We start from the raw sequence: 15,159 nt of genomic DNA on the forward strand, positions 1-15,159 counted from the left end.
TGGATACTTCAGGTATCCATTTTCCAGTAAACCTTTCCTGTTTGGAATGACCACCAAGAAAAGGAACCAAGGCGCTCATTTCCTTTTTTTGCAAGGTTTAACCATTCGAAGTCAACAGACAATGATGAGAAGGAAAGCATAGATGAAATTAACTTTGCTTTTATTTGCATTGTAGAAATATTAAGGAAAATGGAAATGAAAGTGGACGAAACTCAACGTTGTCGTGAGTGGGAGTCGAACCAACACCTTCCGCACTTCCCGTGCGATGCTCCACCAAGTGAGCTACCGCTGCTGGTATGCTCCCGTCCATATTGCTCGGTATTCGAAGTACGCGTTCTATATGTGGTCCTGAGAGTGGTCGCCAGCGCCACGCTGTCTTGTTTTTATGTGTGCTTACAAGCCTGCTAAGTCACACGGCTCCTGGGGGGGAGGAGGATGGTCCACCTAGTAGTAGACTGTCCATTTCGGCCACCGCTTATTGGCTGACATTTCATTCTGACATTCTGCTACCTTTTGTGGTGTCGCTATATACTGTTAACTGGCGTACTTTGCTGCAGTCAACAAGAGCGAAAATAATGCATGAGATATATGTGCCCGCGAGAAATCATCGCAATCAAAGAACGGCCGTGGGTGCCTTGAGACTCATTTCGTCAAATCAATTTATATGGATGACGCGCTCAAATTAAGACAGTAAGTAAAAAATTGGGAGGATGCTTAAGCTTCGCTTTTAAGAGTGGAACGCGATAGCATTCAAAGATTCCTGACTGCTACTCATGGTTTCCGATGACTGCAGCTTATGCAACCGTAATGGTTACTGGCAAACACTGGCCGCGAACGCTATGCACGTAGGCGAGCTTTCTGGTGGAAACGCGGCCTCTTGCCTGGGCACAACGCGCCAAAGAAATTACATCATTTTCAGGTTTCCGTATATGTTCCGCACTTTTATTATTTCAGTCTGAGAAGATTTAACATAAAAGGCATGCGCTGTGGGTGTTTTGTTTCATGACGTTTGTTTGTGGATTGACATTCTCAAAATTCCGAGGAATAGCTTTGCAAAGAATACAAGACAAAGTATGAGCAACATTAATGACAGAATGGCGTGGCATGCCTAAATGTGGTTTGGGGTGGTTTTCTCGGCCGCGGGCGCCAATGCCGACGCCGGATTTTCTGCGACACGGGACCCTAAATGCTATCGCGTTAATAAACTTTGTAGTTAACGAGTACTATCGGCAAACTTTGACCGTCTTGTCCGTTTACTTCATTTCCTTGGGACTGGATTCTGAATAAAGAACACTTGGGTAGGGAACCTACATGCAAGAACAGCGCTTACATGTAGGCTCCCTATTGTTGGGAAATAGTTCACAATAAGTAATTCAGGCTTGATTCACGAACTAAACAGGCAGTGGCCTCACCTAAAAGAAAACCCAGTTTTGGACAGTATGCGTCAAACATATTTGGCCATGTAAGTTCTAACTTCTTTTTCCCGATCCATGATTTTCATTGAAGTAGCCGACTGCGGAAAGTCAACTCCTTTATTTGTACATGAACGTACTTAATGCATCTATCCTATCAGTGCCTTGTTTGAGCACCTCATGAGTCAAGACTTGATAGCATACTTTTTATGGAAATTACCAAATAACACTTCTTCCTGGTGACAGGACGCGGAATAATTCCCCAGTACAATGGCTCCATTCAATGACTCGTTGTGCTTTGTATGCGGACAAGAAATGCTTTAGCTAAAGTTTGTTTCGGTCTCATCGAATTGTATAATATGCTCCTAGATATAGGTGAACGAGCGTAATTTCTAGATGCGGTATATTCTTGTATAGCGCTAAGATACTTGCGCAATCGGCGCGCTTGTGTGCAATGGGCACCTCGGAGCGTTCGGAACTAAAATGTGCTGTCAAGATCTATACTTCTTATATTACCTTTATCGCGTAGCTATTCAAAATAAGTTTTATCTGAGGTCAAAAGAACTGTGTAAAGGTCTGCAATAATTTTAGTCTTTTTCCTAAAACGTTGCAACTTCAGTGGTATACCACCTTGTTCATGCATATGCAAAAACTGTACTTCTATAACGGATTGACACTTTCATGAAAAGCGATTTACTTTGTTTGCTCTGTCATTTCTCTGTTTGATTAGCGTTCAATATTACCAAAACGTTCCCCTGGTGCGTTAGGTACAAATGAGTATTTGTAGCTTAACTTGCGAGTATTACATCCGCTGAGTACTAAAACCTATTCGGCCAAGTTTTGTTTCTGATTTTGTGACGTAAGCAACTCACAGTTTTCAAAACATAATTTGTGTTTACGTACGCCAGTGGCTGTCCATAATTTTATTTGCCTTTCGTTTCCGCTTTCCTCTTCTGTGACTTACAAAGCTTTTACTGCTGAACGGTGAAAGTAATCGATGAGGATTGCAAGGTATATAACGTAAACTTTTTTTTGCATGAGTGAGCTATTATTTCTATATCGTTTGCATAAGAATTGCTTAACACCTAGATATATTTGTCTTGTTTTTTTTTTTGCTTCTTGAAGCGTTGAAGTAGAGTGCATGACAGTGTGTGGGGCACCTCCTCTTATCGGCTTCTTCATTTTGTGTCTTTATTTTGGCCCGCCTTCTATTTTCCTTCATTTCACTTCACATGCGGACGTCTGAGAAGCCCAACCCTGTATCTTGTTTCTTGCCCCATGGAAGCGAAGCAATGTAGCATTGATTTACGGCTCCCTGGTTCATTTTCTGCGCTCACTAGCGCTGCCGTCTTACAAAAACCAAGCAGTTCAAAACAATTAAGAATAAAACCTAAAAGAAAAAAATCCCAGAGCCCAAATAGCTTTTCGAGGTGCTTGCTTATTACGCCCAGTCTTCTTTGAATTGCTTTCCCACTGAACGCTAAATTACTTTCTTTATTTGCTTACTTCGAAGATGGGTCCTCACCGCAGTAGCGTACGTTTTTTTTTTTTCGTGGTGGGAGACCAGAACTTTAATATGGAAAACGAGCAGGTCGGAACAAATTGAAACGCAGACGGCGCCTTCATCCGCTCTGTCATGCGTTATCTCAGTTCATTAAATTCTACAGACAAGGGCGCTTCTTGTTTGAAGGCATCAGCTTGTGTTTCTGTGTTTTTTTAAGTTGATTGAAAATGAATGATCGCACATCAACGGCAAAATTCCGGGTTTTGTTTCTTCCTACCCGCATCGGCCATACTGTTCAAATAGAGGCAGGACCGACAAGCTCAATAATCCTAAAGTACACCCGCAAATGATTCATATCTGTAGCAGGCGGTGCGTGAATGCCTTCAGCGTACGTGATAACCTTCAACCCATTGTTTTTTTTTCTAACTTGTAGAACGATGCTGCAGTTCTTTTGTCAGAATTGAATAAAATTACCCCAGACGGGAAGCTTTGTTAGAGCTTTTTGTTTATATAGGGACCATACTAATTTGAATTGAATATCATAATGTACAATTTGATATTACGCAATGATATCAACTGGATCAATGATGCCTAAGTGTGTAAGAATTATACGACAAAGCTAAAACATGATTCGTTGAAGATGGATGACACCGCTGTTGCGCGAGTAATACCGCTGTATAGACCTGTCAAGTTAGACAATAGTAAGGTGCGCTTGGCGATAGTTTTCTTTTTTCTTAGCTACCAGTAAAAGGATGCCAGGGTGCTTGTAAATAGTGTCAATAGTTAGCAGTTAATACAATTTGAAAGTGAGGCCAAAAGGAACCGCTGTTCTTGGCCGATGACGCAAAAATTATATTGGTTAAAAACGCAAATTTTCCATTCGAGGAAGCAGAAAATTTAGCAAGATGATTTCGCATGGTGACTGTTGAAAACAAGATTATTAAATATTCATGAAAACAATTATTTTAGTTGTCGGGTATAAAGCATATCTCAAAAGCGGGTAAGACTGAATTTTACGTCTACAATATTCGTCACAACGTGTTATTTCCTAACGAATCGAAGTGATATCAAGAGTTGTATATTAAAGCACTCCATTTCATAATTCGCTTCGTATCACAGGCCGCGATGAGTGCCTCAAATCAGAGATAGCGACTGCATGGTTGACGAAGGGCGAATAGAATGGAGAAAGTAATGAATCGTTACAAGATATGCTCTGAGGACCACAGCAGCTTTGAAACTTGACAATAAACACTTCTGGCTTCTGCACCCCGGCAGATACTTGAGGAGCAATGTTCTGCGAGGTTTGAGCCTAGAAATTGAGACGAAGCATGGAATCCCCTGTGCTATAAACGAATACTTAATTTCATACTTAGCAGGCACCGCAAAGGAAGATACGCAAAAAGTGGAGTCATAAAAGTTTCACTCTGTAGGTTTCGCAGTGTACTTAGTCAAGGCACTGATGCAGGACCTTACAAAGGCATACAAAGTCCATGCTGACAATATCCACAGAGGCCTACATATAATCAATCCAGATGGTAAATTATTTTTGCCTCTGAAGGTTACGCGGGACAAAGCGACATTGCTAGACAATATTCGGCTGGGTGTTGCTTTCACCTGTCGCTACGCACACCTCATCGGCCAGTCGAACAGCTCTGGCTGCGCATACTGCCAGAGGCCTGAAACGCTGGAGCACATATTGTGCGATTGCCCAGCATAAATTCTGTAGCGAAGGACGTTGGAAAGTCTCCTAGCCACCGGTGGCAGGCTACCACTCTCGGGGGACGCTATTCACGGCCCATGGCCTGAAACGGCAACTTCAATGCGGGTAATTAAAGCATTGTTGAAGTTTCTGCAGTAGACGAAACTAGATGAGCGGCTCTAGTGGGGCCACCGTCTAATGTATATAAGCACATACCATTTCTCTTATTATCATCATCAATCCCATGTACTTTCACGCCCCTTACCTCTTCCCCAAATACAGAGTAGCATACTAGAGCACACTAACTCAGGTTGACCTCTCGGGCTTTCCTTTAAAAAATCTATATCTTATACTATTGATATTCGACGCTCTCTAAGGAACAACTGCTTGATATATTACAACTACAAGTTGTGGATGTAAGGTTACACCAAGTCACGTAATATTTGCGCTTTTTTGTGCTGCCAGTATCCCAAGTAATATGGATTTCTCGGGAGTGGTGCGCTGTGGCCGACGGTTGCAGAAATGTGTCACCCTGTTCATTCGGTGGTTAAAAGGTTCATGTCTGATACGCCTTCCAAGTAATAGTTACGTCTAATTTTTCAACATAAATGTTTGATGACGTGACATTACACGTACATATGTCATCAGGAAATATTTCTTGGTCGCGAATGCTAGCTCGTCTCCAGCCTTTGTAGCATTGGCTGCTACGTATGAAAGAGATTATTCAGGCTTGTTGCGTAAAACTGCGACTGAAATGACTCCCGGTGGTCACTTTTGTGTCCAGTGGACACGTTGCCACTGAAATACTTGCTATTGCTCATTAATTACTGTTTTAGGAGGCAATTGACGGACTTGCGCTAGTTGGGAGTAGATACTACACACGTAGACGTCCTATTCGCTTCGGTGCTCTACTTTGCCCCCATTTAGCTTGCATCCGGCGACCAACAGCTCTTGCCTCCGAGATCACAATGCATATCTTCGCGTCACTTTCCTGTCACTTTACCTCCCCCTCCCCTCCCTCCCCAACCTAGGGTAGCATACCAGATCTTCCCATCTGGTTAACCTCCCTGCCTTTCCCCTTTCTTCTGTCTCTCTCTCTCTCGCGTGTTTTTTTTTTTTTTTGATGATGTTACACTTAGGACGCACCACAGACCACAGCTAAGAGGGCACAATCCTTGGCCAACAATGCGGATTAATTGCTATAGCATGCAAATATTTGCATGATCGCTCATATCGGAGGCCGATATGACATACAACAGGCTTCGGATAAGCGGCTTCACGAATCAGTAAGAACACAGCTAGAACTTCCGATCACGTGTCATGAAAAATATTTTATGGTAATAAAATTGCGGTGTATCATGATGCATTCATGACAATATTTTATAGCGATAAAAATGGACAGGTGATAGTCGACATTGTACAAATATAGCTTAAGAGAGATCACTCATGAATTATATGGTTGTCGCTCGCACAAATAACCGCAATATGGCGTCAACATTGACGGTTGAAGGCAGCACGAGCCGGTATATCTGCATACGCACTAACAACGCATTCTATTTGCTAATAAAAGACTTTATTTAGGAGAGAGAAAAATAAAGAACCTATTTCTTCGGGGACATATTACTAGACTCAGTTAACATCAAAAATGACATAACTGGAGATTATTGTTGTAATTTATGAAAATTCGAACATCACTTGCACAGTTTAGAAAACATGCTGCAGTTATGAATGAAAGCCAGTGAGTTCTCAAGAAATGTGAACTTTCTGTCAGCTTTATGTCAGCTTTGTGCCATGTTGTCAGTAAAATTCTTGCAGCTATCTAGCAACAGATTAGAGTTCATGGAGCGCTAACAATCGATTGAGGTTTACGAAAGGAATTGTTGAGCGTTTTCAAAGAAAAGTTGTTTATTCATTATAAGATGTTGACAAGATAATAATATTGGTGGCTTGTCTCACACGTTTCTATTTTTTTTACGCAGCGGAGCCAATCAAGGGAGATGACGAATTGTGAGTGACATTCTCTTTTATCTCAATTACACTATGGTATCAATGGGCCACAGAAAGCTTTCTTAATTTACCACTTAAATCAATTGTGTCATTCCTCCCGCATAGTTCAAGAATGTAAATAAAAATAGAGATTTGATTGTCATTATCTCATCGTTTTATCTTTTTTGATTACAGCGTTATTGTTTCTGCTTGCGTTTTCAGACAAATCGCCCCTCTTCACCAGTACCCTGATGGCGTGTTGAAACTCCGCAGCCCTCAGAGCGAAGAAAAGTGCCCGGATGTTGTCCTTGGTAGGCCAGTTCTTGCGCTGCTCTTTACTGCCTTATATTGTTCTTTCATACTAATGGTCCACTTTTGATGGTAACTTTTTATTCGACAGCAAATAAAACCGACCTATCCGCACTGACTGTTCCACTGTAGCAGTAAAAATAGTTCGTAAATGTGAAACTAAACAGCATTTCTTAAGGTGGGAAACTTACAGTTTGTTAGAGCGGTAACTTAATGATTTATTAGCTGCATTTGTTCAGAGCCGTCCCTGCAATAAATGGCGTAGCGCTTGTGTATGCCAATATTAAATTATATCTATCTCTGGAGAATGCAAAGCATAAATTTTGTTTTCATTGACTGCAAGAGGAAAATAAATGAATGTTTCAAGCAAATATAAGATATCGGTCAGAACGAGTGTACAGGCAGAAGTGATTATGCGCGGCTGCATTATTTATGAATTCTCCTCCTTTTACGAAGTATGTGAGTATCAAATAAGTTAGGAAGCCTATACGATTCTCTACTTCAAGGAAATTCTACGACAATTTGTATTTTGATGCTGATATTAGCTTCTTTAGGGAATAGTGCGGAATCTTTCGAGGCAGGAAGAGTATTCTAAGAGCTGAAAACAAAAGACACCGCGCTAATTTGGCCTATGACTCTATTAATGAAACAATTTTCTGCAGCGGGCTCCACAACATTTTCTGGTTACTACATTATCAGCGAATTTAGCAAATCAAATCGCAGCATCCTACATATACATAAATAAAGATTATTCTAAGGTTTTAAATATAGTCCTAATACTTGTTTGAAATATGAAATAATTAACCAAGGAGTAAACAAGTATTTGCACATACTCTTCGTGCAATAGAAGGTCCGCTCGACCCTTGAATTGCTTTAATCCTTAGGTACGCCAGCTTATTTATAAATGGTCCATACTCTTAGGCTGAACAAATAGTCAGAGTGGCTTTCTATTTTGGGTCAAAAAAACTTTTCGTACTATAATACCAAATAATGCCAAAATGCACAGTTTATACAGCCATTCAGGTCGAAATTTGAGATTCCGAAGTGAATATTTCATAATAGTTTACCATTGTCGTACAATTTTTTAGTGATAATCAAGTAATGTCGCACGGAAATCTCACGTCAAAAACTAAACTTTTATAATAAATTTTCAAATGCCATCTATTTTATTATAATTTGGGCGCCATAATCCCACTCCAAAATAATTCCTCTACATGGGCTACCAATCTCAGGCGATACGAAACATCGTTATTTGTGACTTTCTGTGCCATCTTCTGCTTTGATTTCAGATGTAAGTGGCAGCGACGAGCGGCTCAAGGAAGAAGAGGATCGACCGTCTGAAGCCGTGCGGTGGAAAGGCTGGACAGAAGCTGATGCTGAACACGACGTATGTGTCGCTGAGCCCGTTTTTTTTTTCTTTTTGTGATGCTTTTGTACATCGTATATATTTTGTTTGCGCCTGCAGTATTATGCAAATATCAAAAATGAGAAGTACACCAGGCATACTCAAGAGAACACACACAGAGAGAGAGAGAGGGAGAGAGAAAGAGCAAACAATCAAAGTTGTTTGGTTCGACCTAACATTAGCATAATAGACTCAATGGTTAGACTTGAGGGACATAATTGACAACGTTGCACTCCTGACGCAGTCACTGCGCCACTGATGGAGGAGAATTAAAATTCCGTGGTTGTCTACAATTGTCTACAAATGCAATTTGTCAAGAACGTGCGTGATGAACCACGAAAGTTTTCTTCGTTTCCTGTAATGACTTTGTGGTCCCCGATAAATTTTACAAGCCATGGTCGCATTTACGCACTATTCCTCAGTATAAGACAGCAAGTAAGTTTTATTGCAGTACACGCGTTCGCTGCATAAAAGGCAAGTAACCAAGGCATGCCTCATCACCGTGTGGTGCAACCATGCCTTTGTAGTGTTATCTTGAGAAATAAAATTGCAGCAAACGTTTGAAGAAAGAACGCGAACGAGGAATAACGTTGCTGGCTTTGACATTCGCATCTGCGTTGTGAAGCAAGCTTCGTGCTAAATTGTGTTCGTGCTTCGGCTAGTGGCTATGGCCAATAGTGGTCATATCTATTTTTTGTTCTGAGGTCGGCTCTTTTTTGCGCGCCCTACCTTGTTGCAACAAAGTGCCCGCCTTCAGGCTTGTTCCAGCCGTGACCTACTTTATGCACTCTTGTGTAGTGCGATGCACACACTCTTGTAGAGAAGATGGTTTCTTCATTTGTCGCGTACTCTGCTTATGCCATACACTGTAACCGACCTCGGCAAGAAATTATGGTGGGATGGGTATAGCCAATGCCATTCTCAAGCGATCGCTATCGTTTAGTTTTTAGATTTTTATCTTTATATCGCAGTGATAACACAGGTGAGACGATAAAGAGCGAGGTCATAGCACCGCGCATTTATATTATAATAAAGTCTCCTCTTGCGCCTCTTCGATATCTTCACAGGAATTTAACTTGTAATTTGCGCGCCGCCATTCAAGGCATACACACCTACTTCATTTTGAAGTTTAAATGCAGAATACGTTAAAATAGGCACATCGGGGACACATTTCTTTTACTCATTCGTGTTCGGAAGTATTGGTTACTGATGCTGCCAGTTATACTGCGCAGTGTTATAAAAAACATTAAATTCCATTTGTTTATGACGATTAAAATTTGGTTAAGGTTTGGAAAGGAGTTCGTGAAGCACCAATAAAGAATACACACAGAAAGTTATACTTCAACTCAATGGGAGTAAAAAAAAGTGGCAAGTACAATAACTACAGTAAAGGTGTTTTAACATCAAAAGCTAGACAGTAGGCTATGACAGAGTGCCGTATAGTAGGGCTCCGCGCATAAATAGCGCTACTGCGCTACAAGTAAAAACGAAGCATTCCGCATAGTTTCATAATTACACTTTGTGTTTGTCAACTTTGCTTGCGTATCCTAGAAGGGAAAACCGAAGGCATAAAGCTATCAGAGATGGCTTCAGGGCTTCTCAGCGCCCACGGATTAAGTATCAGATTAGATTAGGCAAATTATTAAATTCAGAGAAATGATGACTAACCACATCTATAGCATGTAATATTGCTCTGTTCCAACGAATTTCGAAAGGAACGAACTACGACGTAAAGGATTCGGTGGTCATCCTACTCCCGAAGTTCGTGATTCGGACGGAACACATTACTAATAAAATCTTTGTGCAGGGCCTGATAAATTTCCTTGCTAGGGTAAAATATATTTTAAAAAACTGTACATTGTATAAGAACACTAACACATAAGTGATGAGTACGCACATAGAAGTGGGCAGGTGAACGTGTTTCGTCACTGTCAGTGACACTTACTCTATCGACGCATGCACACTCCCAGGCGAGGACACTTTTGATGATATGTAACTGCAGCGCAAGAACACGGAGCACAATTTGAAAACGTCCCACACGATCGCTAGCGACCTTGTCTCATGTCTACCCTAACTCATTTGCTTTCTCTCTGATTCGCCTTTCCCGTTTGCAGAAAGCGATGCTTGGACGATCTCCGCTGCAGGAATACCAGTCCAAGAATGGAGGACAGACTCGAGCTGTGCTGAACGAGCCGGTGTCCACTGTGGTCTCTACGCCTGTGGCCGTTCCGGCCGTCGCCGTTCCTTCCGCGCTGTGCGCCGATACGAGTGCGGACGAAGTGTCAGAATGCGTGGTGGTGCCGCCTCCGCTCAAGTATCGCCAGACAATAGTGTGAGAAGCCACGTGTTACGCTATTCATCCCGCACCACATGTGCTGCTGCTCTTGACAGTGACACATACTCCTCGGCGGAAAGTGTCACACTGAATTCTGGCCAGGAGTGAGCCATCGCGTAAGGGCAGGAAGTGACAGCTAGGTGACGACATGTGATGCGTCATCCTCACTTCACGGAAGAGTGCTGCAGTGTGCTTACAAAGATGAACTCATTACTCTTCCCTTCAGCGGGCGGTCACGCGAGTGGTCGCAGTCTTGTGAACTCTGACTCTCTGCGTTGGTTACCTTCTCCTCCCGGGTTCCATTGGTGTTCGATGCAGTAAGTGCAACATGTGTTAGAAGATCACGGCATAAACCCGAATTGAATTTCATGCCATTAAGCCCTCAACGTAATCATATTGAGCATGAGAGCAGTGTATGTTGCATTGCGTTAGTGCTGTGTATTCTGGGAACCAATTGGACACAAGAAACTTGATGCATGCAGTGCACATGAGCGGCATATCTGCTCTTCGCGCCACTAGTTGCCCAGTAGGCAGGCACAGCTTACCGATAGCACAAAATTTTATACAAGCATTGGTGAACAAAAGTTAGGCGCAGTAATCACTGAACTACTTTTGAGATCATGACTAGCACTACCGCCAAGTTTTCTTACATTTGGCATGGCTTCGTTCAGAAAGACTAACATAGGCGCCTTCTTTATTTGTTTAGGCTGACTTCTGTGATTTATTGAAAAGGTTCCCTCAAAACAAGTAAGCGGTTAAAAGTGATACATAAATAAATTTGTATAGATAATCTCAATCCAATGAGTAAGCCTCAATGCAATAGTAAAAATACGTAACTTTCGCTTATGTATGTTGCTAACTTGAGACAAATTATGGACATCAAGCAATCATAGCGATTAAATTTACTCATATTTCTTTTCGTGAAACAAACAAACAAATAAATAAAAGTAGTCACTAAGCAGTTACACCAAATAAAAGTACTCATTATCAGGCAAACAACTCCTAAAAATATCAACTTTATGTAAGTAAATGTACGCCATAAAAAATAAGAAGCCACGAGCACGTTTCAAGCCGGCGCAAAATTTAGGCATGTCATTGTAATACTTGTTATTTCAATAGGTATTCGCAAGGCTGAGAAACAACGCGTCCATAAATAACGCGAGCGGCTTTCATCTTTTGTAATGTTCATGAGTGTGACACATTATAAGGCGCGAGTAGAAGCCACGTGCCATTTAGATAAGTCTGGCTAGCGAGCACACACAACTTGGTGTGCACTGCTGCCGTGCTCTACATAAGTATGATGGGGGCTTTAATATTAACTAAGGCGCTTCCTGAAGGAACTTGCGGGAGGAAGAGAAATATGCATCATTGTGATGATGGCCTCTGTGGTACAAGGATAATTATGTGTACGCTAGAGGGCCCAGGGTGCGCCCAGACACGAGGGATGTTAGCTCTATCTTAAGTACTTCACAATTACCGGGCTTCTAACAAGCAAGACTTGCCTTCAGAAATCTTGGGCACATGTGAGATCGAGCATTCTCTGGTTGGCCCTGACAAACAGAATCTGTGACTTTAAAAGGTGATGTCCGAATAAAGCTATGGTAAGGAACCACGTGAAACCCACTTTTGCTTAGGTAACGTCAAGCTGGGTCAGCCTCTGGCATTCATTTGCCATCGTCCTAAGCTGGCATACTGCTGCAACGCATGATCCTTAGGGGTCGAACTCCCAGCAACCTGGTACATAGCTTTTAATATTACAGTTGCTCTCCGTATTGATATCCACAAGACTCACTGCATCACCGGAGATGTGGGAACTTGTTGTGGGTTTCGGCTGCAAATAGGCCCATGCTTTCAGGATTGCGGTTACTAACACTTGCCATGTATGAAATATGCAGATACAGGAATTTTTTGAATGCGGTTGTGAAATCGAGGAGCGGTGAGTAAATGATACCTTTCTGAAGATCCAATATTAACTGTTACTGTAAAATTTCTAATGGGGCAGTTCACAAGCTCATACTGTAATCCAACTCCTGGTTTCTAACTGGAGTGGTGCGTTTCCAGTAGAATTATACACTACAGCAGAAATCTTTACCGTTTCTTTTTGCTTTCTGTCTACTTGACTGATTGTGCATGTCAAATCAGAATAAACCGCGACCAAATATCGTAACGGAGATAAATGTTCCAAATACTGAATCTTAGGGACATTTCAAGTTTATATGTTGTTAGCGAGCTGCAAGTAATTAATTGTCTGTTCTATTCGAACGTTTTCCCTCAAAATTGGGATGAACGACGTACAGGTTGCTCAGGCTACATTCACTGCATTTCTTTCTGTGTCGGTGTGGAGTAGCTCCATCAATGAGCACCTCGTCAGTCTTTAACTGGCTCTGTTTAAACTAAAGCGTGCTCTTTTTCTTCATATTACTCGCACAAACGGCGTGCCATTAAACTAAAATATACAATAGCAATGAAAAAAAAAACTGCAAGTAAATTGATAACGCGCTCGTAAAGAAAGCAGGCTCGACCAACAGTAAACAGTGGTATGCGCTATTTTGTCCAACTGGTTTCTGGGTTAGCGTTTTAGCCGCACGTCTTGGATTTTCTTCGAAAACCATGTAGAAAAGTTTCCCGGCAGCAAGTTCAAATCATTAAAATTCGCTAAATAATGTGTGTTTTTATTTGCATCTGAGACAAGTAAAGCAATATATGTTTTCTATTGCGAATAAATCACGAAGCATTAGGTCATCAACGTGTCCCTTGGATTGCACCACCACAACAAATTTCAAACTGTCAGCAAACGTTTCAATGCTCCAATCTTAGCCTTGCCTCGAGATTTAAACGTAACTCAGGTCAAAGGAAGTTTTTCTTGAAGGCCGCGTCGTCATTACCTTTCCGCTGCCATGCGAAATCGCGTGAAATATTGCGCCACCATTCCCGGCCTTTTAACACGACGCCGAGGGAATCGTGGAGCAGTGTGAAACAAAACACACTGCCTGTACAGTAAGCTGTGTTAAGACTCCTGTGACGTTTTCCTTATTACTAGCAACCTTGAGGCACTGTGATATCACAATTGACGGCGACAAATGTTTACGAAGATGGCCTGAGGAGGACGTTGTTGTGCTTGACGCTTGGACACACTGTTAGTATTACGTGCTCCGGCCTCGAGTCGTGTCTGTGTCTGTCGTCTTATTTTTTTTTTTTTCGCGAAATGTGCTCTGTATAGTTTCGGGATATCTCTCTGATGTTAGAAATAAACTTCAAATTTCTGCTTCTTTCGGATTTTACTATTCTACGTTGCCTACTGAGTGGCATGCATTCCTGCTGGTTACGAAAATAAGTCTGGTCCAAGGTAAGTAAATGTAGGTCAACACCACCAACCTGGGCATGCAACTAATCAAAAAAAAAAATCGCAAACTAATGGTGGTCGGACTGTTCTTCGTCTTTCAGGGGTTTTATGTGCCAAGAGCAGTTTTGATTATGAGGAACGCCATAGTCGAGGGCTCCGGATTAATTTTGAACACCTGGGGTTCATTAGCGTGCACTACAACGCAAGCACACGGGCGTTTTTGCATTTCGCCTGGATTCGATTGGGCCGGGATTCGATCGCGGGATTGAATCCCGGCCGTGGTCGGACTCAGCTGTTCAGACTAACTGGTGGGACTCACTGTGGATGTCGCCCCGGGCGCTTCTGCTCTTTGCTCCTGAGCATGTATTAAAAAAAAACAAAAAAACCTTTGGTACAATAGAAGTGTTCGTAAGATCAGTTACTACCCAACCGCGGCATTAAGACATCGCGATGGGCAATTCCTGGCCCGGTGCTGCGATACGGAAGCTTTATCAATATTGTTAGCAAAATCTGCGGTCAAATAGTGAACAGCGATTACGAACGCAAAGCTTTCTGAGTTCGGCCACTCGACATTCCCTCTTGGTGGTTCGGACCTTATTCCAATAAACTTACAGCCACGTGTCCGGAAGTGTCGACCCACTCGGGCACCGCGGCGAGATTCCCGAGGCAGAACGCCTGTAGTTGACAGCGCCAGTAGGAGGATTTGTCAGTGGCAGCTTCGCTGGACACAACGCGAACTGTAGCTTGCCGTTAGGTGGAACCCTCCGCGAGCGTTCTGCCTCAGAAACGTGCCGCGTGATCACCCGTTTTTGCCGTGAAGTGTTTCCCGCCTACTCTTGAGTAGGTGGAGGGCATTTCTCTCTGAGCAATGTTGTTCTCTTCAGGGTTCCTACATTAGTATAGTCTTCACGGCGCATTTTTACTTGTTCGAACCGCCAAGAATGTTCTGCTACGCGGTGACCATGTAAGGCTTTGTTTTACGAGCGCTGCAATGTTCTCGCGCCTCTTTCTGAACGAAATAAATCGATTTCGTATGTTGTGGCACACAGCGCTTCTCGTTGGTTGGTTTTGGACTTATAAAGCCCTCTGGAGTGAAGGGCGTGTCATTTAAGTAATAAATGAAACTACCCGCACACACCAATGATGTACATGAGTAGAAGTCTAGA

The 15,159-nt window shown here is 42.4% G+C and overlaps 1 protein-coding gene across 1 annotated transcript in view; it reads left to right on the forward strand.

Moving 5' to 3' along the window:
* Window positions 1–13,926, forward strand: part of LOC119456809 (nephrin-like) — a 57,043-nt gene extending 43,117 nt beyond the window's left edge. Inside the window, exons 9-12 of the mRNA XM_037718626.2 lie at window positions 6,595–6,622; window positions 6,824–6,912; window positions 8,200–8,297; window positions 10,430–13,926. Coding sequence (XP_037574554.1) covers window positions 6,595–6,622; window positions 6,824–6,912; window positions 8,200–8,297; window positions 10,430–10,651 — 437 coding nt within the window. The 3' untranslated portion in view covers window positions 10,652–13,926. The remainder of the gene's footprint in view (window positions 1–6,594; window positions 6,623–6,823; window positions 6,913–8,199; window positions 8,298–10,429) is intronic.
* The last annotated feature ends 1,233 nt before the right edge of the window (window positions 13,927–15,159 follow it).

Source organism: Dermacentor silvarum, chromosome 6 (genome assembly GCF_013339745.2).
Source record: "Dermacentor silvarum isolate Dsil-2018 chromosome 6, BIME_Dsil_1.4, whole genome shotgun sequence".
NCBI classification, from domain to species: Eukaryota; Metazoa; Arthropoda; class Arachnida; order Ixodida; family Ixodidae; genus Dermacentor; species Dermacentor silvarum.